The sequence below is a fragment of the Trichosurus vulpecula genome, chromosome 1 (genome assembly GCF_011100635.1).
Source record: "Trichosurus vulpecula isolate mTriVul1 chromosome 1, mTriVul1.pri, whole genome shotgun sequence".
Taxonomy (NCBI): domain Eukaryota; kingdom Metazoa; phylum Chordata; class Mammalia; order Diprotodontia; family Phalangeridae; genus Trichosurus; species Trichosurus vulpecula.
Genome location: NC_050573.1, coordinates 17,098,396 through 17,124,575, shown reverse-complemented (window position 1 = coordinate 17,124,575; position 26,180 = coordinate 17,098,396). Strand labels below are relative to the sequence as shown.

The following is a 26,180-nucleotide window of genomic DNA, read 5'->3' as shown; positions in this document are numbered from 1 at the left end:
TTTGTTTTAGAAAGAACACACCAACTCTGATATGGCAGCGCTAACACCTTCCCATCTGTGTCCCCTCCTCAGCCTTTTTCCATTCTCTTAGGTGTTATTTTTATGTATTCCATTGACATTTTCTTTCTCTTTTCTCTCCTTCCTTCCTTTTTTCTTTAGTACTGTTACTATGCCCTCACAGCATTCCCCTTTCCCCCCATCAAAATGCTCTCTTGTAACAAATAAGCACAACTGAGCAATACATATTTGTGCTGTATTAGTTGGGTCTAAAAACGTCCACCTCCTTTTCGATCTGCAGTCCATCACCTCTCTACTGTGAGATGGGAAACACGCTTGATCATTAGTCATCTGGTGTCCTGACTGGTCACTGAATTGATCAGAGCTCTTAGCTCTTTCAGTGTTGTTATGTATAATGATGCAGTCAACACCCAAATTGTTCTTCTGGTTTTACTGACTTTACTCTGCATTAGTTCATTCGACTCTCCCAGGTTTCTCTAAAGGCATCCCTTTCGTCCCTTCTAATGACACGGTAACATTTCATTCCAAGCACATGCCATCATTTGTTCAGTCATTCCCCACACGATGGGTGCTAACTTCGTTTTCAGTCCTTTGCTACCACCAAAAGTGTAGCTATAAAAATGTTCGTGCACATGGGTCCCTTCTCCTCTACCTTTATACTCCTTGGGGCATGATCCTAACAGTAATATTGCGGGGTCAAAGGACACATATGATTGCATGGCTTTGGGGGGATAATTCTAAATCACCCTCCAGACTCACTGGCTACTTCAGAGCTCCGGCAACAGGACCTCGGCCTACCCGGCCCCCAAACCCCTCTGACAACAGCTAGCCTTGGCCAGTCTGGATTAGGTGGGAGATTAGAATGTTCGGCTATTATTAGAGATCTGGGGTATTATCACACGTGACTGTTGACAGCGTGCATTTCTTCTTTTGAGAACTATCCATTTGGATCCTTTGACTTTATCTATTGGGGAGATTTGGACTGTTTGAAGGAGTTGGGGATACTTAGTCTGAGGCAAAAGCTTAGGGATAACACAAGAGTTGCCTTTGAAAGGTTGTCATGTGAAAAGGGGAAGAGATTTGTTCTGTTTTGCCTTAGAGAGTAGAATCACAAGCAATTTAGGTTTCATGTTAGAAAAATGTTCCTAGCCAGGGGAATTATCAAATGTTTAGTGAGCTGCCTCCTTGGGACCACCTGAGCAAAGATTGGAAGGCCACCGCTCAAGCTCCTTGTAGAGAGAAGACTGTGGCTGAGATTTCTTTCAGTTCTGAAATTCTGTGATTCCAGGTATGAGAGACAAGAGCTGTGGAGACCTGCTGGGCTCCTGAGGTGGTCCAGGTGTGAGCCAATGAGGGCTTACACTGGTGCAGTCACCGCAGGAGGGCCTCCTGGGCCACTGTAACAAAGTTTTGCTTTCTTTGAGGAGGAGTGGACAACAGTGAGGAATTTCTTCACTTCTTGGTTGCTATGGGATACCTTCTAAATGACATTAATGCACTTTGCAATCCAAGGTACGAGCTTTCAGCTCTCACAGTAACTTAACTCTTCAAGATAGAGGAGCAGAAAGGCCCCCCTAAGGAATCAGAGGAAAATTGAAACCCAGCCTTGAGCAGCAGCAGGCAAGGCTATTCCAGAGTGAAATGGAGAGAGTCTGAGTCAGCACTTCTGACTCAACGTTGCATTCAGGCTTTAATCCAATTCAATAAATACATTTTCTGCTGCACCAAGGAGCTCTCACAGGGCCTGAAAAGAATTTCGGGAACAATATGCTAAAAATGTCTCTCGATAAAAAGGTCCTTTTTTTTTGAAGCTTCCATAAAATTGCTAATTATACTAAGAAAATCCTTGAACAGCTTAGCCTCTGTGGATTTTACACTGGTAGAGAGGTAACAATCGAGGTATAGTGTGAGAGAACACGTATGTCTTCTAGAAGGCAGCCTCTCTTCACGGATATGAAGTCCTAATTGCCAATGAGGATTGGGGAATGGGGACGCATGGAACCTCTGGTTAGAGAGGAATACACAGATTCCATTTTGTCCTCCAGTATTCCTCGTCTATTCCCATCTCTGTTTCCCCAAACTGTCACACTTCCACGCACCAGGCAGCAGTGGCGGGGCCACAGTGGACACTTCTTCTACAACAAGAGGATTTTTACAAGTTTCTGTGGCGGACAAATTCATCCCTGCCTAGACTGCCTGGTGATGAGGCTCCTGAACTTTGCTACCTGGCTCCTCCATCCAAAGACCCACAGGCTCCTGTGGGGCCTGCACTCCCAGCTTCTCCCACCTGCTACAACCTGCCAAAGGCTGTGCCCCATTAGTGTAGCCTCTGAAAATGGGGGGGGTCATCTGCAAACCACCATTTCTATAGCTACAATAGAAAGACCCAAATCTCACCCAGGACCTCCACCTCTCAAAGTGTGGAGAAACGGACCACTGGCAACAATCCAGGCTGTGCATCCGCCCAGCAGCACCAGCCCCCAGCCTTAGAGCCCCATCTGGCATATTCTCCCTATGGAGTCAGCTTCCCTGTTTATCCTAACTCAGGGTTTTCACAGGACCAATGCACAAAGGACAGTGGGATGGGGAGGGAGCTATAGCTGGATTTTCGTGTCTTTAGAATAGCTGGCTTTCCTAGGGCACATTAAGGTTTGCACATCAATCCAACAAGAGACATTGATTAAGCACCTGCTACGTGCCAAGCACTTTGCTAAGCACTGGGGATACAAAAGAGGAAAAAGGTGGTCCCTTCTCTCAAGTAGCTTATGATCTAATAGGGGAGACAACATGCAAACCCATCTATACAGAGCAAGCTAAATGCAGAATTAACAGGAAATAATTAATGGAGGGAAGGCACTGGAGTGAAGAGGGATTGGGAAGGGCTTTCTTGATGAGATTTAAGTTGGGACTTGGGAAGCCAGGAAAGTCAGTAGGTGGCGTTGAGGGGGGACAGCATTCTAGGCATAGGGGTCAGCCAGAGAAAATGCCCAGAGCCAAGAGATGGAGTATCAGGAAGCCAGTATCACTGAACAGGAAAGCACATGGCAGTGGGGAATAAGGTATAAGAAGAGTAGAAAGGTAGGAAGGGGCTGAGCTTGAAAGCCAAAAGGAGAATTTTCTATGTGATTCTGAAGGTGAGTTTATTGAGAAGGGCAGCAACCTGCCTGGAATGGTACTTTAGGAAAATCACTTGAGTGGCTGAAGAGGATGGCCTGGAATGTGGAGAGATTGGATGCAGGCAGACCCAATGAGAGCTACTGCCATAGTCCAGGGGAGAGGGGACGGAGCCTACACTGGGGGTTGGTAGTGTCAGAGGAGAGGAGAGGCATACTTGATAGATGTTGCCAAGGTAAAATTAACAGGCTTTGGCAACAGATCAGATGTGGGGAGTGAAGAAAAGTGAGGAATCCAGGGTGACTCCTAAGGTATAAGCTTGAAGTACTGAGAGATTGATGTGGTTCTTTACAGTAGGAGGGAAGGCAGGAGGGCTAGGGAGGGTTTAGGGGAGAGATAATGAGTTCCACTTTGAACATAATTGAGTTTAAGATTTCTACTGGACATCCATTTGGGGATATTTGAAAGACAGTTGGGGATGTAAGACCAGAGGTGAGCAGAGGGGTTCGGGAAGGGTAGAGAGATTTGAGAATCATCAGCATAGAGATCATCCAGTGAATAAGAGAGAAGAGAAGAGGGCCCAGGACAGAGCCCTGAGGAACACCTAGATCTGGATGAAGGTCTAGCAAAGGAGACAGAGGAATGGTCAGAGAAGTAGGAGAAGAACTGGGGTGGGGAACAGAGACAGAGACAGAGAGGGGGCAGAGAGAAGACCATACTAAGGAGGACAGAGCGACCAATAGGGTCAAAGGAGATGGAGAAAAGGTCACTGGATTTGGCAACTTAGAGATCATTAGTCACTTTGTAGAGAGCAGTTCCAGTGGAATGATGAGGTAGGAAGGCAGACTGAAAGGGGTTAAGAAGAGAGTGGAGACGCCTATCGTGGATGGCCTTTTCAGAGTTGATCTGCCAAGGGCGCAAGAGATAGAGGGTGGTAATTAGCTGGGATGAAAGGATCACATGAGGGATTTTCAGGATTGAGGAGACGTGGGCATGTGTGGAGGCAGCAGGGAATGAAAGAATGAAAATCAGTGAAAGAGTCGGGATGACAAAGTCTGCTGGAGGAAATGGGAAGGAATGGGATTGCTTCAACAGTGGAGGGGTCAGCCTTGGTAAGGGGCAAGGCCACTTCATCAGCTAGACGGGGTGAAGGAGCAGAGAGGGGTAGAAGGCACCTGAATGACAGAGATGGAGAAGACGGGAGGAGAGGGAGTTGGCGGCACATGGTCTTAATATTTTTCTGTAAAATACAAGGCAAGGATCTCATCTTGAGAAGGTTGGGGAGGGGAACCACAAGAGGTTTGTTGTGGAGAATGGGATCATGAGTCAATAAGGAAGGTAGGGGAGGATTGCCGAGTGGCAGCAAGGGCCCAGGTGAGGGTATCTAACATCAGTGTGCAGTGGGAACTCCTTGGATCCTGACAACCACCCTGGAAGGTAGGTGCTACTTATTCTTCTCCTCATTTTACAGATGAGGAGACTGAGGCAGAGGTTAAGTGGCTGGCTCCAGGTCCCCCAGCTAGTACATAGCTGAGGAGTACAGTGGACATTGGGCGCAGTACAGACTAAGCAGCTTGGGGACCGCCACTAATGCTACATGACCCTGAGCAAGTTAATTCTTGCTCCTTCCTGGGACCTGCACTTATTCATCTGTACAATGCAGGGGCTTGTTGGGTGGGACAATCTTCTGCAATCCAGGTACAGCGCCAGAGATTTTTGCAGTCAGTGGCTCTGAGCCCAGAGTGGTGCAAAGCACACCAGCTCCTTTTCATATATTCTTTGGAACCTGATATTTGAATACTAAGAATACAGAAGATAACATCATTTTCCTCAGGCTAGAAGTTAAACACAGAGGGAAAATATACAATTAAGGTTCATATATTAGATGGAACAATGAGATGTGCCCTGACTTTTTGCTCCTGAAGTCATAAATATTAGGGTTCTTTGAACTCACACAAAGACCTTCTTTTGAGTCAGGCTTTGTGAGAGGCTTGGCGAAAGCCCAAAAAAGGTTAACCTATCATTTGGTTAGCCTGCTTATGTCCCAGGCTCATGTCACTATGGGGCAAAGAACTATGTGAAGGAAGGGAAAGAATTGGATCCGTTCAGTATCCTTACTCAAAGTAATAATTAAAACTAAAAAGGTGTCATAAAACCTAATCACTGTCTGCTGGATTAACTACCAATTTCTCAGGTCTGAGTTCATTTAAGAGACTCTTGGAGCCATGTTCCATCTTGTATTTACATGATTTTTCTCTGAAGAGTCAAGGTGCTTTATCAAATTCATTAAAACAAGCTGCCATCCCCCTGACTCCCAAACAACCTTCTTGTGTATTGGGAGTAGGGAGAGCAGCAGGTATGAGCTGCATGGGAAGAAGGCAGGAAAGTGTCAACAGACAAGGATGAAGAAACAAGAAAGACAGAGAGAGAGCGAGTGCGAGAGAGAGAGAGCGAGCTATGGCCCCGGCGTAAAAAATGATTTGGAGTTAGTTCCCGAGTGTTAGTGATCGACTTTTCCCACTCTGCTTGATCTGCCTCATGATTTCAACCCTGTCCCCAAATGCTCTTTGGCCACTTGAGGCTTTTGCCACCCTAACTATAATGGCAGCTTGGAACATCTCCTGGCTAAAGAGAATCGGGCTACACAATTCTCCTGAGTCCCTGGTTCTGGCTCCAGAGCTGTGAGTAACCTGTGGTGTGACACAGCTATATAAAGATCATTCCACATCTCTGGATGTCAGCCTCCTAATCTGTAAATCAATCAAAAAGCATTGCTTAAGCACCTACTGTGTGGCAGTCACTGTACTAGGCAGTGGCATTATAGACACAAGCACTGAATAATCCCTACCCTCAAGGAGCTTCTGTCCTACCAAGGAGGCACCATGTAACCATACAACCACATACAGAATAGGTACAAAATAAATACAAGGTGGTTGAAAATAACATAGCTTGGGAGAGAGGGAGCATGCAGCAGCTGGGGTGGAGGGAGGTCAGAAGAGGCTGCATGCACATGGTGGGGCTTGGGCTGCATCATCAATACCTCTAGGGCAGGGATGAGAAGGAACCACCCTCCAGACTTGGGGGATAGCCATTCAAAATGTACAGGCATGGGAGGTGAAGTGTCATGTATAAGGGACAGAGAAAGCTAGTCTGGCTGGGCTGGAGCACAGGAAAAATCATCAGGGATAAGGAGATGAGGGCCAGGTTGTGAAGGGCTTTAAAAGACAATAAAGAAGCTTCTAGTTGATCCTCATTGCAATCTGGGAATTTCTGGAGTTTACGGAGTATGGGAATGACATGGTCAGATCTATGCATAAGGGAAATTACTCGATAGCAGTCATGTGGAGAATGAGTTGGAGAAAGACCAAGTAGGAGGCCACTGCAATCGTTTGGACAAGAGGGGACAAAGGCATGAGCTATGGAGGAAGCCGTGTGAGCAGAGAAGAGGTGAGTAGAAGAGAGGTCGTGGACAGAGAAGCAGAGAGATGTTGGGTAAGGAAGGGTGAAGGAGGAGGAATAACGCTTATGGGTCTGAACTTGGGAGAACGGGGGTGCCTGCAACAGAATATGGGAAGCTGAGAAGATGGCAGGAGTGGGGAAGAAGGAGAGGTTCTCTCTTGGCCTCATCAAATTTGGGAGGAACCTTGGACTTTCAGGTCAAAATTTCTAAGAGACAGTTGGTAATGAGGGACTGAATGTCAGGGAAGAGGCTGGAGGCGGCTATATAAAGATGATAATTAAACCCATGGCAGATGATGAAATCACCTGGTGAGGGAACATGAAGGGAGAAGAGAAGAGGGCCCGAGAGCCTGCAGGAACATCCATGGGAGGGAGCCTGATATGGATGAGGATCCAGCAAAGGAGAATATGAAGGAGCCTCCAGTCAGGTGGGAGGAGAGCCAGGAGACAGCAGCGCCACGTGTAAGAACACCAGGCTAAAGCAATGAGCACCAAAGGGCAACACCATGGCCCCTCCTTGGCTGCTGTTAGGGATCTTAGAGTAAATGATAAGTTACGAATGCTGTCACCATCCCTCTGAGCCCCCACCTGAGAACATTCCTAACATTACAAAGAGATTTGTCTCTCTGCCTTAAATTACATTTATATCCCACTAACACTTGACCTCTTTGTGCATTATTATTCAGTCATTTCAGTCACGTATGACTCTTCACAACACCATTTGGGGTTTTCTTGGCAGAGATACTACAGTGGTTTGCCATTTCCTTCTCTGGCTCATTTTACAGATGAGGAAACTGAGGCAGACAGGGTTAAGTGACTTGCTCAGGGTCACACAGCTGGTAAGTGTCTGAGGCTATATTTGAACTCAAATCTTCCTGACTCCAAGGCCCAGGCTGTGTGCATTATGGTGCCACCTAGCGGCCCATGACTGAGGCAAAATAAAGTTCCATAGAGAAGCAGCAGAAACTCTTACGGGGCTTGTTAATAGTCAGGTCCTTTAATAGTTTACCTGTCAGATCTATGGAGAAGGAAAGAGTTTGTGGCAAAATGGATGATTTTGATTACATTAAATTGAAAAGGTTTGGCACAAACAAAGCCAATGCAAGCAAGATTAGAAAGGAAGCCAAAAGCTGGGAAACAATTTTTACAACCAGCTCTCTGATAAAGGCCTCATTTCTAAAATATATAGAGAACTGAGTCAAGTTTATAAGAATACAAGTAATTCCCCAATTGATAAATGATCAAAGGATACGAACAGGCAGTTTTCAGAGGAAGAAATTAAAGCTCTCTACAGTCATATAAAATGCTCTAAATCACTATTGATTAGAGAAATGAAAATGAAAACAACTCTGAGGTACCACATCACACCTATCAGATTGGCTAACTTGACAAAACAGGAAAAGGATAAATGCTGGAGAAGATGTGGGAAAATTGAAACACTAATGCATTGTTGTAGAGTTGTGAACTGATCCAACCATTCTGGAGAGCAATTTGGAACTATGCCCAAAGGTCTATAAAACTGTGCCCTTTGACCCAGCAATGCCACTTCTAGGTCTGTATCCCAAAGAGATCATAAAACGGGAAAAGTATTCACATGGACAAAAATATTTATAGCAGTTCTTTTTGTGGTGGTGAAGAACTGGAAATTGAGGGGATGTCCATCAACTGGGGAATGGCTGAACAAGTTGTGGTATACGAAGATAATGGAATTCTATTGTGCTATAAGAAATGATGAGCAGGCAGACTTCAGAAAAACCTAGAAAGACTTATATGAACTGATGCTGAGTGAGGGGAGCAGAACCAGGAGAACACTGTACACAGTAACAGCCACAGTGCATGATGACTGACTTTGATAGACTTAGCTCTTCTCAGCAATGCAAGGATCTAAGACAACTTCAAAAGACTCAAGATGGAAAATGCCATCCACATCCAGAGAAAGAACTTTGGAGTTTGAATGCAGATGGAAGCAGACTATTTGCTCTCTTTTTGTGGTTTCGTTTTGTCTCTTCTTTCTCATGGTTCCTCCCATTAGCTCTAGTTCTTCTTTACATCGTGACTATTGTGAAAATGTTTAATATGAATGTATAAAAAACAGTCAAGTCCTTGGAGGGGAGCTGGGGAAAGAGCAGACCTTCACCACAGAATTTTCTTTAGTCCTTGAGGAAGATGGACAACTGATGATGTCTGTTCCAAGATGCATTTGGGGCTGGAGGCTCTACTCCGTGTCTGTCACATTTCTGGCTTATTTTCTGTTGCTGCTGGTGGTGGTGGCCCCTGTGCTGCTGGGTTATCCTGGCTCAGTTCTGGATGCCCCCATGTCTTCCTCTTCACACCAAATGGCAGAAATTGCTCTTTGGTCCTGAACTAGTTCCTTCCTTTATACAATATCCTCAAGTCATAGCCAAGTCCTTTACCCAATCCTTCAATCCACAGGAATGCCTTTGATAAATCCAAAGAGGTGTTCAGGCCTTCCTTACATTCAATAAGGAGATGTGTTCTATCTCACCTGATTGACGAATCAGAGCTTAGCCGATTGACACTTTGAATTGGGTGGGGATAGGTAGCACTGTGGCGTGGAGTCAGGAACACTCATCTTCCCCAGTTCAAATCCAACCTCAGACATTTACCAGCTGTGTGACCTGGGGCAAGTTGCTTTACTCTGCTGGCCTCAGTTTCCTCATCTGTAAAATGAGCTGGAGAAGGCAATGGCAAACCACTCCAGCATCTCTGCCAAGAAAACCCCAAATGGGGTCGTGAGGAGTCAGACATGACTGAAAGACAACCAAATAACAACAAAAATGTAATTGATTTACTCAATTTACCCTTGCTCTTACACATGGAAACTCAGAGAGGAGAGTACATCCAGGAAGATACAGCAGTGCCAAATGCAGCAGAGAAGTCAAGAAGGATGAAGACTGAAAAAAGGTCATCAGATTTCCACAATTAAGAGATTCCTGGTTGTTGTTGTGCTCATCCTTCGTTTTCGAAGAGGACCGTGACGTCAGGGAAATGATGACATGACTTGCAGTTGACTTTGATTTGAGTGAGGGAGGGTTGTGCAAGGTCACCAGCCTCACCTTCTCCTCCAGAGTCATCTGGGTCCAGTAGCCTGATATTCACCAGGACAACTGGAGATGGCCCAGGATGCAATGGGAGACCCTGGCCCTTTTAGGCTGAGGCCTTTCTAGGTTCTCACATTCAGTGAATAGGCCTCTTTAAGAAGTGAGGAAAGGGATGGCGCCTCTCTTTGGAGAGGAAAAGGAGAAGAGATTCCTAGTAACCCAGGGAGAGCACTTTCAGCTGAGTGATAAGCTCAGAAGCCAGACTGCAAGGGAGTTAGTGGTGGCACAGGAAGTTGCATTGGTAAGCAAAATGGGCTCTTAGCACTTAGTTGGCTTTTGTTTCCTTTGAGTAATTCAGTGTATTTCATTGAGCCTTACTAGGTGCTAAGCCCCAGGCCCAAAACCCTATTAGGTGTAAAACCTATGTGGGTGTGGATTGGTAACTAAGGTGGGGCCCAAGGTGGGGCTAACTCAGGGGAGGGCCTAGCTTACACATGAGTTTGAGTGACATGTTTGGGACATCAGAGGCTTTTAGACCACGTGGGTTTGTCACCTCTTTGGGACGATTCTAGGTCACATGGGTGAGTCGTTGTGATGATTCTAGGTCACATGGGTGAGTCGCATGTGTGACTCACCCCTGATGCTGAAAAAGATATAAAACCAGGAGTTGGCTTTCTTCTCTTTGGAGCTCCTACCTACAGCAGTGGTGGCGCAAGTGACTCTGGGCCAGCCCTTGGTATGAACTCCCAGGCTAAACCTAGATGTTGGTAACTATGAATCTGTATTCAGTCTGTCTGTCGATGTTTGTAATTTGTTTAGGGCTCTTACTCTTGGCGGCGTTTGGAGACTCCCGGGCAGCTCCAGCTCGTAAACCCGGATGTTGGGACTTTGTTAAACTCTGGTAACTATGTACTGGGATTTGAATCAGACAAGGTCTGTCTGTTGATGTTTGTAATTTGCTCTGAAGTTCAGTGTGCTGGTCTTTTCCCCTGAACTAAGTGAATGATATTTGTATGCTGAATTAAAGTAAGCTTGTCAACCCCTTCACGTAGCTTTCCTTAGTTAAGCAGATCAAAAGAACCTGGGCTTTTGCAGTGTGCTGGTAGCGTTCTTGTTGTTGGGCTTGGGTTGGTCTTACACCCCCACAACAGCTGCTAGCCAGATTGTTGAAACAGAAGTAGAGGCAATAACTATAGAGAAATAGTGTTTTCTAGGAGATTGACCGAGAAAGGAAGGAAAAATAGATGACAGAAGACTGGAGAGTAGGGTCTGTTCAAGGTCTTATAAGGATGTAGGAGACTGGGCATGTGTGAAGGCATGAAAGGAACCAGAAGGTAGGGAGAGAAAGAAAATGAGAAAGAGAGAGAGAGAGACAGAGAAAGACAGAGAGACATACACAGAGAGAGAGAGAGAAAGAGAGAGAGATCACTTTGTTGGCAGAGCCTTCTACTGTGCCTTGTTCTGCCCCTGAAATCCATTGATTAAACAATTAGCAAGCAGTTATCATGCATTTACTATGTATGAGACACTGTTAAGTGCTGGAGACATAAACGAGAAAGCACAGTAAGTCTTTCCCCTCAAGAGGCTCACAGTCCAATGGAGAAGCCATCACACGTAGAATAAAGAGGACAGCCATAAGGAGGAGGGCAGTGGCAGTCCAAGGGATGGAGAAAGGCTTCTGGGAGAAGATGGTCCTTGAGCCAAGATACTGAGCATCAGTGATTAGGTGGGAGAACATTTGAAGCCTGGAGAACTGTCATTGTAAAGGGTGTATCTGCCAAGGAGGCCAGGATGGGTGGACTTCAGGGTGTGAAGAGGGGAGTGAGATGTTAAAATGCTGGAAACAGAGGAAGGGTTGAGGCTGTGAAGAGATGAAATGCCAAATGGTTACTATTTCAGCCCAGAGCTAGGAGCCAGGAGAGGACCTCGCCTCCCTCTACCCAGCCTGGAGGAGGAGGGGCTGACCAAGGCCTGGTGCCCCTGCCCTCTGCCCCCTACCTCCTGCACAGCCGGGGAGCACCAAGATTCATCTGTTACCCTCGACCCCTCAGGGCAACCCATGTTTGCCGTGGATTTCCTCTAACTTAAGATTACTCAATCATTGCCTGAGGAGGAGAAAGTATCCCCAGCCTGATGCTCTCCTCTCTTCCCCATCCTCTTGAACCCTATCTCCCCCGTGTTCTACTCTAGCTCTTCCACTGTGCCTTCTAGAATTTCCGTTCCAAAACCAAGAGATTTCCCTTCCTTTTGGATTTTGTCCTAATTATAGCTAATCTTTATTACAGTGCTTTTCTAAATAAAATAGCTTTAGAACTATTCATTTACTTGTTTCTCACAAAGGCCGTGAAAGGTAGGCACTATTATCCTCATTTTACAGATGAGGGAACTGAGGCGGAGAGTTTGGGTGACTTGCCTAGGATCATACAACTAAGTAAGTATCTGAGGCTAGATTTGAACTCAAGTCTTTCTGCTTCTGAGTCAGCCATCATATCCACTAAGTCTCCTAACAACCCACTTCTTCCATTTCCATAGTCTTAATGAGGCCTGGCTTCCCCCACAGAAGACAACAGGCCCCTGGCCATCCTCACTGGCACTGAGCCTCTCTTCTCTCACAGCCCCTGACACACGGCAGGGTCTTTGTTCCCCACAGTCACTTCCCCAACAGTCCATTGCCTCCGTCACTGTCCTTTGAAGTTTACTTTAATTATAACTTTCCCCTGGAGAGATCGTGGTGGCTACTGAGGTTCTCCCTCCTTTCTCCAAAAATTTAGAACTATTTGCAGAGAAAAATGGAAAAACTGGAGGCCATTTGTTGTGAACTCCTCCTCCTCCTCCTCCTCCTCCGCCCCCTTCTCTCCTCCTCCTCCTCCCCTTCTCTTTATCTCTAAACCACTGGAGGACACCTTCTGCTTCTGATAAGAGAAGCCTTCTTGCTACAGCCAAGCTATGAAAGGTTCTGGATCCCATCCCCCATTGTCTTCTCCAGCCCACTGCCACCCAAACAACTCCCCACCCCCTTCTCCAATCTTCAATCTCCCGCTATCTTCTGGTTCTTTCCAAACCCAATCTGAGCCCCACAATCCACGACCTGAAAAACCTTTCCTACACACTTCCAGCCACCATCCCATAAGCTATAAGGTGTGTAGGGGTGTAGTGGTGTGTGTGTGTGTATGCGTGTGTGTGTGTGTGTGTGTGTGTGTGTGTGTGTGTGTGTGAGAAATGAACTCAAAATAGCTTCCAACTCTAGCATTCTGTTATATAATTCTAACGTTACTTCTGGCTCTGATATTTATTTTCTTTAAGACCTCTTCTTGCTTAAATATTCTATATTCAAAGGTTTTTCAAAGATCTGACATCCCCTGTTCTAAGCTCCCACCCAGCTCTGACATGCCCTGTTCTAAGGCCCCTCCCAGCTCTGACATGCCCTGGTCTAAGGCCCCTTCCAGCTCTGACATCCCCTCTTCTAAAGCCCCTCCTAGCTCTGACATTCCCTGTTCTAAGGCCCCTTACAGCTCTGACATTCCCTGTTCTAAGGTCCTTCCCAGCTCCGACATCCCCTGTTCTAAGTTCCCTCCCAGCTCTGACATTCCCTGTTTTAAAGCCCCTCCCAGCTCTGACATCCCCTGTTCTGAGGTCCCTCCCAGTTCTGACATGCCCTGTTCTGAGGCCCCTCCCAGCTCTGACATCCCCTGTTCTAAGCTCCCACCCAGCTCTGACATGCCCTGTTCTAAGGTCCCTCCCAGTTCTGACATGCCCTGTTCTGAGGCCCCTCCCCCAGCTCTGACATCCCCTGTGCTAAGGCCCCTCCCAGTTCTAACATTCTAAGTTCTGTGATTCTATAAAATCTGTAGTAACAAGTAGATGCACTAGGTACCCGTGGGTGAAATATGAAGGTCTCAAATGCTTTGGACATTCTCCTTGGCCTTAACAAAACATGTGGGAATATCAGAGGATAGTTTCTACAGCATGAAGCTCAAAGCAGAACCAGTAGGGTCAGTGCCAGCGAACCCTCCAGGAGGAAGGTCAGTCCAAAGCAGTGGGCAGAGTGTGCTGTGCCCAGCACAGATGGTGCAGCCCAAGGCCACACCTGCACACCCCTGTTGGCCCAGCAGCGTGCTGAACAGGAACCACCACAGATGGACCAGCTGGAGGACCTGCAGGTGCAGCAGAGAATGGAAGCCAGATGCGGCAGAAGAGACCAAAGATGAAATTCTCCCAAAGTTCTGGCTGCCCAGGGCACAGACAGAAGCCAAAACTTGAGCAGGAAGGAACCAGCTGCAGAGGGGGCTGAAGGCTGGGAAATGCCAGGTCATGATGACCCCAGCTCCCATCCACAGAGTGTTTATGGGTATGGGACCTGGAGGCAAGAGGATCTGGGTGACCCTGGGCAAGTCTGGATCGTCCTGAGCAGCACATTCTTTGTCTCACCGCCGCTAAGGTAAGGGCTGCTAATGAATAGTCAAGGCAAGTTAGCAAGCCTTGATTAGGTACCTCCTATGTGCCAGGGGCATTTCCATAGGGTTTGATGGCTTCCAATACTTTGCAGAGGTTATTAAATGCAATAAGAAGCAGTGAGTGGAGAGAGAGAGAGAGAGAGAGAGAGAGAGAGAGAGAGAGAGAGAGAGAGAGAGACTACCTGGCTTCAAGACTTCTCTCGGCCATGTACTGGCTGTATCTACCACATCTGAAATTCTCTCCTTCCTCATCTTCCTACAGATGGGGAAACTGAGACTGAAAAAGGTTCAGTGACTTGCCCAGGGTCACCCAGCTAGTGAGAGTCCAAGGCAGAATTTGAACTCGGGTCTTCCTGACTCTAAGTTCAGGCTTTGATTCCTTCCTTGAACAAGACAATCTATTTCCTGGTTCTGTCCCTCATCCCTGGAAGGGTCTCCCTGCCCCCTCTCCCTCCTGGCTTCTTTCATGGAGTCATTAAAAATCCCACCTTCTGTAAGAATCCTCTTCTGACTCTGCTTCATGGAAATGCCTTCTCTCTGGGAGGATCTTCATCGTGTGTCCCTACTTCTTTACAGGCTTCCTCCTCTTTAGGCTGGGAGCTCTTTGAGGGCAGGGTTTCTCTTGGCCTAACACACAGTAGGAGCTTACTAAATGCTTGCTGACTTGGCTTGTGTGATGCGAGGCACGTCCCTGACCCACTCTGTGTCAGAGGTGACTCTCTAAAGCTCTAAGCTGTCAAGAAGATTGGCAGAGGGAATCTCCTCTCCTGCATTTGGGAGATCCAGAGGCCAGCCAACATCGGGTCTACCTCCCAGCAGCCTCAGGACAAATCTCTGAGGGGCTGTTCTTGCTCTCGGAGGAGGAGAATTAAAACTTCCTGGGAATTCTCCCAATGGCTCCTCAAGCTACAGAGAACATAAGTACTCTTGGCCCAGATTCTCCGAGGAGGAAATGGAGGGTCCTAGTTCCAGGAACTGCCCACATTCCACCACAGTGGGCGAGCTGGAGGGAGGGCGATAGGGATGGGGCAGACCTCTAGCTGCGAGCGCTGGCTTTTCCCGAGTCAGTCTACAGGGGATGGATCCGATGGTGGCCCACCGATGGTGATGGCCACTCCAAGACTGGGGAAGCAGAAAGGGCTCAGCTAAGGATTGGTCTCAGTTTCTTTTTGGGGGGAATTTCTCAGTCAGCCGGGACTGTTCAAGCTCTGATCTCCAGCGAGTTTCTTTTCAGTGGTTCTTCCTGTCATACACAGTAATAGAAATGTTATCGATGCTCAGTCCTGGGCTTTCTAATGGGAAATACCCCACAGGGCCTTTTGCCTCATAAACTCATTTAGCCTCACATGTTCATAATCATTTGTGTAAAGAAGAAGAAAACTCGAAGCACTAATTAGAAAGACAGAGCTGTTGTGTTTTCTTTCTCATCACCTTATCTTCCTTATTCAGTTCTTGAAGACTCAGCTATTAAAAGAAATTAAGTAATTCATCAGGCCCATTTCAATTACCTGCTGCTGATAACATCAGATTACAATTAGCATCGACAAATGAACCAAGTGCCAACTGCCAAGCAGAAACATAAGCTAATTTACTGCAAGACTCTGCCTGCTGGAGATGGGATTCGGGAACCTGGCAGCCACTCCATTATGGCAGCACTGGCCTTCCTCAGCAGCCCCCACCAGGCCAGGCTTTGAGTTCAGCCAAGTCTAGCCGGGGATTCGGACACAGAGAATTCTGCAAAATACTCACAGAAGGTCATAACTGAAAAGGGTCTGAGGGCAGAGAATGCTGGAGCTGAAGAGGGGTGGGGGAAGCTTGGAACAGGGGCTGTCAGAGCTGGGAGGGGCCTTAGAACAGGGGCTGTCAGGGCTGGGAGGGGCCTTAGAACAGGGGATGTGCGGGAGGGTGCCTAGAACAAGGAATGTCAGAGAGAGGGTGGGCTGGGGTTGGGGTGGGAAGATCTTAGAATATAGAACATCAGAGCTGTCAGGGACCTCTCAGATGATTGAATCTTCTACTTAATAAACAGGGGTTTATATATCTATAAGACATGGGGTTCAGAGATTCACAGATTCACAGAATGAGATATAAGCGGACCAGGGACTAGAATCCATGCTTCCTGAGTGCTATTTATTTACTTAACAACTTCAGCCACTTCAACGCCACGGTTTACACGTAGACAATGTCTTTAAAGAAGTCATCAACTTAAGTGACAGATTTGGCGATCAAAAGGAGATGATGAAGTGATTATTTCTTAGCTGAGGCCCAAGTCAAAGATACGTTACTGTAATTGAATAATTCTGTCATAATAAAAATGTATATGGCAGCCAGTAAAGCAATGGGCCTGGAGTCAGGAAGATGAGATCAAATCTAGCCTCAGACACTTACTGGCTGTGTGACCCTGGCCAAGTCATTGACCCCTTTTTGCCTCAGCGTCCTCATCTGCGAAATGGTGATAATCATAGCACATGCCCCCCAGGTTTGTAGTGAGGATCCAATGAGATGATATCTGCAAAGTGCTTGACACACTTTAAAGCGCTGTATAAAAGCTAATTTGCATTATTATTACATGAGGTGTTTTACACATGTCAGTCACCAAACAAGTACTAAGTTCTTACTATGTACCAGGCACGGTATGCCCCTCTTAGCAGTACTGTGAGGACTATTCCTGAGGAAGCTGAACCACAGAGATGGTGAATGACGAGACGGCAGGAACAAAGTCCAGCCCTCCTTTCTACAAGAAGAGCGGTTTTTCTTTTTTCTATTGTAATCCACATTCTCTGTCTCTCTGCTCTTCTCCCTCCCTGTCCCTCTCTTACCCCTGCTTCTCCCTCTCCACCCCGCCTCACACACACACACACGCACATGTCTGGTAATATTTAATTAGAAAATATCCTTTCAGGTACTTTATATTTTTCATTTCTCTTTCCAAGAAAAAGAATTATCTCCATTGATGTTTGGACAATCAGCCTCAGGTTCCTGGCCATAAAAGTTTATACTTTTCTCCTACCCACCCGACCCCTTGGAAGGATTGTTCTAGATGAAACACGAGTGAATGAACGAGAAATTTGCTAAGTGTTTCCAGCGTGCCATGCACTGCTAAGCACAGCCGTAAATACAAAAGAGAAGATGACTGGGGGGGGGGGCGCATCCCTTACCTCCAAGGAAGCCATATTGATCTTATAGGTCACAATTACAATGTGTTCTAAGGTTTCCTAAGAAAAGAGATTAGAATTCATCTTAATGGAGATGCTCGGAGGCAGGATCGTGGTAACATCTGTGCTTCTCAAGTAGAAGAGCAGATGCCCGATGTGCAAATGCTGCCCAGGGACAGTGGCCCATGAGGAAAAACTTCCTACTAAGTGGAACTGGCCCAAAGTGGAAGCGGCTGCTCTGCTGGGTGGTGGGTAGGGATGACTTTTAATGGAGGCCTTCAGGAAGAGGCTGGAGGACCACTTGTCTGGTATGTTCTAGGAGGAGCTAGATCCACACAGGGACAGCAGAAAGGGCACTGACTGTGGAACTGGACATGAATTCAAAGTCCACCTCTCACCACCTGTGTTACCTTGGGCAAGTCCTTGACCTCAGTAGTCTGGGCATTTGAAAAATGAGAGGGTTGGAACATGCCTCCATGGGAACTCTGTTTTTCTGTGAAATTAGCCTTGGAAGGAGCAGGAGAGAAGAACAAGGGAGAGGCCCCCAAAGGGGGCACCGAAAGGCTTCACTTATTACTGATTCTTCTCTCGAAAAGGAAAAGGCTGGATAAGCTGAGCTCCTGGACACCCCACAACCACTGGCTGGCACCTACCACGGTGGCTCCTGAGGAATCCTGAGAGTAGAGCCTCAGGGGAGCATTCCCCAGCTGCCTTGGCCACCTGAGCGCTCCTCCTAGGTCACCAGGGGCTGCCGCTCTCCCCACACTCTCTCGGTCATGCCATCAACTCCCATGGGACCAGGCATCATCTCTATGAAAATATGCCCAAATTTACTTACTCTGTCTACGTCTGCCTGTCCTTCTCCGGCTCTGTCTCTCATCTCTCTCCTCTGTCTCTCACCTCTCATCTCTCTCCTCTTTCTCTAATCTCTCTCCTCTTTCTCTCCTCTCTCTCCTGTCTCTCCTCTGTCTCTCATCTCTCATCTCTCTCCTCTCTCTCCTGTCTCTCCTCTGTCTCTCATCTCTCTCCTCTCTCATCTCTCTCCTCTATCTCTCCTCTCTCATCTCTCTCCTCTGTCTCTCCTCTCTCTCTTATCTCTCTCCTCTCTCTGTTTCTTCTCTCTTTGTCCCTCTCCTTCTCCTTTTCTCCTCCCAACCCCTTCTTTCTCTCTTTTGGGTTCCAAACCTGCATCTAATTTCCTACTAAGTATTTTAAGGGGATATTCTTCCACGCTTCTCTCAGATTTAACACGTACCAAGAACTAAATCTGACTTTCAGCTCCTGATTTTCCCTTCTCCCCAGACTCCACATTGTCCCCAGGTTACTAACATTCTTTTAATCCCAGCTATAAAACCTTCGTACTGTCCTTGCCTCTCCACTCTTTCTCTCTCTACTCACGTGGCTGCTGCCCAGGGTCAGCCCTCCGTCCCTTCCCACCTGGACCACTGCACCAGCCTCCTGTGTGGCCTCCCTCTCTCTCGAGCCCCTCCCAGCTCTAATCCAGCTGCCAGCACTACACTCCCAAAGCCTCACTCCTCTGCACCATAAGCTCTGGGGGCTCTCTATTGTCAGTGTCTCTATCGTCTCTATTGTCCAAACACAAACCTGCTTGGAATTTAAAGCCCTTTACAGCCCAGCTCACACCTGCCTTCACTGGCCTCTATGATCTAGACAAACTAGTGATTTTGCCATTCTGCAAACAGAGACAGTGCTGCCTGGCCTTGTACTTTGGTCCAGTCTGGCTGCCCCTTGGGCCTGGCATGCTGCCCCTCTTAGAAGCTCAGATGCCAGCTCCCACAAAGACCCACCCATCCTCCCCAGGTGCTGGCACCCTCCCCTCCTTGTATAGCCTTCCTAGATACATATATGTACCTGCAGTGGTCTCCAGTAAGCTCCCTGAGGGCAGGGTCTATTTTTCCTTTGTACCTCTAGTATGCGCACAGTGCCTGGCAGGGAGTAGGCCCTTGCTGACTGACTGCAACTCAGCCTCAAAAGCCTCTCGCAGTCCTAATGATCCATGACGAGGCCCAGGGGTTCAGTCATCTCTTTGGAATGTAGAATTCTTTATTCAAGGAACTCTAACTAAATTTTCAAAAGTTCCATATTTTAGAAAATCCAGTGGGGTGACATTCTTTGAATCCTAGAGTCGTGACAAAGGCCAGAAAACTGCCAACAGCCGAGGAGTTCTGTTTGGTGTTTTCCTTAGAATCTTCCAGTTAGCTCCTTGCAACTGACCTTTTTCCTAATGAACCGACTGTGCCCTGTTTGTGTTCTGGGATCACAGCACCCCAGTCTCAGAAAGGCCCAGTGAGTCTGCCCCCATTACCAGGCCATGCATCTATCTGCAGACTCTATCCTAGAAAACTTTTGCTTTAGTGAATGGGAACTCCTTAACTCCCGAGATAATGCGTTCTATTGTTGGACAGCTTTAAATATTAGGAAGATCTCTTTTATATCGGACAAAATGCCAGCCTCCAGCTTCCCCACAATCATGAGTCCAGCATGGTGCTAGTCACTGGGAGGAGAGAAGGGCCGCGATCCTTGCCCTCAGTGGACAGATCATCTAGTAAGGGAGATGCCATTAGACCAGTCTGAGTCCTTTTTGTGTATCCCCCCTCTCCCCGCATTCCTCATTGACCCTGCACGCAACATGGGGCTAAGCACACAGCTGGCATGGAATAGGTTTATTGAATGGAACTGAATTCTCCATCCTTTCCAAAATGAACAGGTAACCCTATTTGTATACCCAGCCAATGTACTTCCACTTCTATATGTGATGGTCTAAAAATTCTGACAAAGTAATAGTTTAAAAAAAGAAGATATGTAGAAAACACCAAGGTTCCCAGCCTGGGGACATTAATTAGTTCTCCAAACTAAATTAGACAAAAAAGCATTCCAACGGACAGTGGGGTTCAAAGATACGTCGTCATGCCTGGGTGACGGATACACCGAACCACTCTGCAGGTAGTCTTTGATGCTGAGTGGGATTTAATAAAAAATGCATTGGTTACATCATTATTAGAATATGTTGCTTGAGGCAATATTATTTGCAGTATACCTGTGCTGAGAAAACGATTTTCTCTACTTTGAAATGTTATGTTGTTTTTTTTTTTTCTGACTAAACAAGGACTTGCCATTTAAAAAACAAAGGGAAAGAAAAACACCCAATGTCTTTGGCATGGCAGCCAGAAAGCCAGAATTTCCCAGAGTATCGCATTTCTGAAGTCAAGCGCTCCCATTAGGCATGAGCATGGGAAATGGCACCAGCCCGGCCAGGCTACCCATCATGCCCTTGGCCTGGTACTTAGGATGGGGCAGCACTGCTATGCACACTGTGGTAGCTGGCAAAGGTGCTTCCCCCAGGCCTGAAGTCGAACAAAACAAGAAGCTGCTCACAAACCATCAAGGGGGTGGCATCTTCTAGATGGCTTCCCAGGTGGATGACTGAAAGGGCTTGAGGAGATGACCTAGGAGGGTGGTCAGGAAGAGGTCCTTCCTTGGGCCCCTTTGATTTTCCTCCTCTGTCTGCTCTACGGGGTTAAAAAAGACAGCCTGACAGAACTGTGGGAGTCAGGAGAGAACAGAGCTCCAAACCAGTGACTGCACTGACTGCACGTGTGACCCTGGCCAAATCACCCTCCTCTCTGTGGCTGTTTCTGTGTAGATAAAACAGGAGAATGATTCCTGCTGGACTACTTCACCATGATATAATGGATACAAAACAATAAATAATTATCATTTTATTTTTGACACAAAATAGATCCAGAAACAAGGCCAAGGGACAAAGAAAAAGAAAAGGGAGATGGGGTGATAGGTGGGGGAGGGGGAGATGGCCAGACAGCCTGAGGCTGGCAGGGGGAAAGTGAAGAAAATAGCACCAGGGAGTCAAACCTGCTCTGGGCAGGACAAAGCCTTTGGCAATTTTTCCAAGGTGGACCCAAAACATAGTGAAAAGTCTAACTGTACATGGAAGACCGACTTTCTTTAAAAAGTCAGAAAGTCCACAAACAGTTACTAAGGGCCTCCTGTGACTCAGGCATGGTGGGAAACAGCGGGAAACCAAGAAAGGCCACACCTGACCAAGCACCATCAACCATCCTGGCTCCCAAGAACTCGGGGGGAGACAACCTACAAACACCGCGGTATAAACAAGACAGCGACTGTTGATTGGCGGCAGCCTCAGAGGGAAGACACTAAGATCAAGAAGGCTCAGGGAAGGTTCCTGTAGAATGTGGGCCTTCAGCTGAGACCTACAGGATGTCAGGGAGGGCAGCAAGTGAAGGTGAGGAGAGAGTGTTCCAGGCGTGGGGGCAGCCAAGGGAAATGCCTGCAGCTGGGGTGGAGGGGCCTGTGCCAGGAAGAGCAACGAGGCCAGCGTGCTGGATCAGAGGCCTTGGAAGGGAACAAGGTGAAAGAAAGATGGAGAGGTAGGAGGGGGCTGGGTTATAAAGGACTTTTAAAGGCCAAACAAAGGATTTTATATTTGATGCTGGAGGTAAATGTAACCTTTTTATTGATCATTAAAATACCGAAGAGTCTAAATCAGCTCCACTCCCTTTTCTTTAAAATTAATAAATGGACAGGCCATAAGACTTGGTACATCTGTGAGGAGTAGTAGCTGCTCCATTGGTGTTGGTCCACAGGGGACCCAACTAGACATTTCCAGTTGAGCAACACCTTCTTTCTTTATTTCTTTCCTTCCTTCCTTCCTTCCTTCGTTCCCTCCTTCCCTTCTTCCTTCCTTCCCTCCCTCCTTCCTTCCTTCCCTCCTTCTTTTCTGCCTTCCTTCCTTCCTTTCTGCTTCCTTCCTTTCCCTCCTTCCCTCCTTCCTTCTCTCTCTCCTCTTCTTCTGTCCACATAGGGAATCATACCTTTACCTGGGGTGTTCTGCCTAAAGGAATATAAATTTTGATCGCTTAAACCTTGCAAAGATACCTGGGAGTTTATGAGCTAGATTTCTTTTTTAAGGACCATGCCTTAAACCCAATCACTCTGACTTTCAATGATTGGCCAACAATAGGTCCCAGCCCAAGCCTCACTTGGTCATCGCTTGGGTTTGATGGCTCAGAGTGAGTGTAAATAGCAATTGTCTATTTTGGGCAGAAACCCTAAGGGTCTTTCCTTCCCAGACTGGTTTTTCTGGGGGGGGCATTTTGGCCTCATTTCTTACCTATCCTTAATCACTGTATGGGCATTGTCTCAGACAAACTCAGACCCGGGAAAGACCTCAGCTTAAAAAGGCCAAGGTCTCCACTGCCTCTGGGGCCATATCCAGTCATCTTGATTGACCCAGAGGGCTCCAGAGGAGAGAGTGAGGCTGATGACTCTGCACAGCCCCGCCTCACTTCGATCCAATTCACCTTCCTGATGTCATTGGTCCTCGTCAAGAACAAAGAACAAACAGCAATGACAGCTCTATACCAGGCACTGTGCAAAGCAATTTACAAATATTATTAACAAATTAACAAAGAACAGTAAGAAAAGTAAGCCCCTGCCCTCAATGGAGATTAAAGCTTCAGAGAATTAGGCAGAACTCTCCCCCTCCCCCGCCCTAGTGTTTCAACTGTTTTGTGCATTTAATAAAGGAGGCCAATTGACTAAGGTAAGACAGGGTCTCCAAGTACATCAGAGAAAGCTCTGTAAGGCTATTCCTAACTGCAGCTTTGTACTAAGTCCTGGAAAATGTATATAATAGGGCTTTTATTTTATTTCTATGACTCTATTAAAATCAACCACTCTGATTTTAATATTTTTCAGTGCGATTCCTAGGAGAGTAGAGGACCTCTCTTTTCTCCTACCCCCTACCTACATATATACGTGAAATGTGATTAAAATGAAAATCACATTTGGGATAGAGCAGGGGCAGAAAGAGACAGATTGGAACTGTAGCTATATAAGGGAGGAGGGAGCTATTTGGGGGGAGGAGGAGAGTGGGAGGTTTATATCCGGAGGCTGATTGTGTGTGATTGTACTAACACTGCCTCCTTCTCCTGCCCCTCATTTCTAGCATGAGTCACTGAGCTCCACGTCCAGCTGCATGGTCCCCAGAGGAATATGGGGCCTCTCCAAGATACATACTCCAGTGTATTGCCCTGATTTTTACATCCTGGTTATGGCTCTTCTGCTATTTCCAAACACATGTAAGCCTCTCATATATTTTTCGTTACAAGAACCCCATGAAGCACAATGGCAATTCTTTGAAAGCAATTCGAGGTTTCATCAGCATGGGCACTCCTCCTTCCAGTGCAGTTTATAATCTTTCCATTCCTTAGTAGATAAGGGCTCACAACCAAAACACTGAGTGCCTGGAGTTTGATCACCTAGTGATAAGCCTCTCTCTCTGTCCTCAGCTAGGCTGATCCTACGATGACAAGAGTTACCAAGTCCATCAAAACTTTTCCAGTCTGTGAGGCCCTGTTCCCACCTGTATTCTACTGGAACTAGAAAGTCATTCAAATGACAAGTTCCTCTAACTTTTTCTGGTCATTCCATTCATTTATTCTGAGCCATCATCATTTGGCCCAAAGCAAGTACAGATCCACCAAATGCTAGCAGTAATGATGCCACACCATCTTCATCCTGCCGGTGCATGGGCTCCCTGTGGGCTCCCCATTTTACACTGTAGTTCTCTCCACCCAGCTCCTTCTGCCACTACAAAAGATGAAGGACACTACAAGACAGAGCCACTTTGTGTTTTTCTTTCTTTCTTTCATGAGTTGGCATGGCCAAAGCATCCATTCCCTAGGAAAGAGTTAGACTAGTCAGTCTCCAAGGCCCTACCAAACTTTGAAGTGATCGACCTTGCAGCCAGCTGACTGGCGATGAACCTCTCTATCCTTATCTGGGCTGGTTCTCCAAAAGGAGCCATATTCTGTCACTAAAACAACACTTGAAGCCTTTCCAGTATGGCTGGCCTTGCCTTCCAGAAACCAGGAACACAGCCACACCCCAACAAGCCATCTGCAGAGGAATCCTCTGTGGTTACACGGGCTATCTAGAAACCAAAGGACTTTACTTCCATGGACTCATCATCATAACTGAACATCACCGCAATGGTCACATAAAATCAATTTGATTTCAACAGAACTTTCCCATTTAAAAATAGAAGTCTGTGTTCACATTTATACCATTGATTTCATTTGTGAGCACAGAGTAGGAGTCTGGGAAGCTACATTCTCTGTGATATTAAATGCACTAACTAAAGAAATCCAGTCAATTGATGACTACCTAGGAGCTGCTTTTTCATTTAAACCAAACACAGCCTTGTATCATTTCATTCCCTTCTCTCTAATTAAATAAATCTGGTCTTTCTACTTTCCAGACAGATTAAAAGGCTGGGGTGTTTTGTTTTTCTCATGCTTTGGTGTTCCAGTCCTAAAGTACACTGTGATGACAAGGAAAACTTGGGGGGTTTGTAAGCTGGCTCTTCACCAGAGCATCTGAAGGTCAGAGGCAACACTTGATGTGAAAACAAGCCCGACTATTGAATAAGCCCTCCCAGGGCTGGCCCACCAGATTTTCTGTGCCTCCCCTTCCCTCCCAGTAAATAAAAGTGAGCATCTCAGGTCTTACCCAGATTGGAGGAAGCCCGCCCCTCAGCAGCTCGGTCTTTGAGGTTCTCAGCGATGTCCAGCTGCTGTTCATGGTACTGCTTGGCCCTCTCCAGGTCCTGCATGCATCTGGCTGCATGCCCCAAGCCAGCATAGGCACGCATCTCTATGGCCTTCTCCAGGAGCTCCTGAGCCAGCTCCAGCACGTAGTTATGGTACGACATGGCCTTGTCGAAGTTCCTCCGGTAGTGGTAGGCACTGCCCAGGTTGCTGTAGGCCCGGGCCTCCTCTCGCTTGTTGCCCAGGTCCTTGGCTATTTTCAGATGCCGCTCATGGCACTGCACAGCATTCTCAAAGTCCCCCATGGCAATGTACACGGCGCCCATGTTGCCCAGCTCTCTGGCTTCAGAAAGTTCATCTTTGGACTGTTTGGCCAGAAGAACACATTGCTTGTGGCTAGCCAAGGCATTAGGATAGTCTCCGATGGCTGTGTAGACATGGCCTAGGCTGCTCAGGGCTGAAGAGGCGGCCTAGGAGGAAAAACAAAGGGGAAAGGTTGAGAAACCCAAGTCCTTCAGAAAACTATCGGAAATGTGATGGGGCCTCAGGGAATACAGCACATTGCTCTGCACCTGGAATTCTAAGGACAATTTTGCTAGTGTGCCATGAACCTAATCTGAGCCAAGAGTTATTCAACTATGTGGTAAAAGCAATGATAACAGTCACCTTTATGTAGAGGAAAGCAACATGATGAAGTGGCCAGAGAGAAGGCCTCCAAGACATTTGAATCCTGCCTCTGACCCACATGTGGGTGCCTGACCCTCGAGGTACAAGTCCCTTCACCTTGGAGAGTTCTGGACAACTAAGATTATCCATTGGGGAGAAAGGGTGAGCTGAACTGGTGGAGGGAGCTTCTTCCCCAGGGATAGCACAAGTTCAAGCCCCATTTCTGGGGTTTTTGGCTATCAGAAATACTTTTTATTAAATAACATAACAATTAAAAGGGCTTTCCACACACAGTCTCATCTGATCCTCACAACTCCTGCTTGACTTGTGTCAAGACTTGGATGCAATTGACTCCAGGAAGGCTCATCCAGGAGCAGGGATCTGTCTCTTCTAGCCCTGAAGTGACTGATTTGGGTGCAGTTCTCCTGACTCCAAATCTAAGGCTCTTCTACACCACTCGGGAAGCTTGTCATATAAAGTAGGGAGAAGTGATTCACACCTTTGGGCATGTGCCTTCATCAAAAATTTTGTGCTGGTTACAGAAGATTTGACCTAATTTATAATGTGCATGATGTGATAAATTTATTATCCCCTACAAACCTCTCTGGCATCCTGTAAGTAGTGGTCAAAAAGTGGAAAAAC

At 46.9% G+C, this 26,180-nt stretch overlaps 1 protein-coding gene across 1 annotated transcript in view; it reads right to left on the bottom strand.

The window, feature by feature from the left end:
• TTC28 (tetratricopeptide repeat domain 28) overlaps positions 1-26,180 on the bottom strand; it is a 330,631-nt gene that overhangs the window by 180,345 nt on the left and 124,106 nt on the right. Inside the window, exon 5 of the mRNA XM_036760398.1 lies at positions 24,835-25,342. Within this exon, the coding sequence (XP_036616293.1) occupies positions 24,835-25,342 (508 nt within the window). The remainder of the gene's footprint in view (positions 1-24,834; positions 25,343-26,180) is intronic.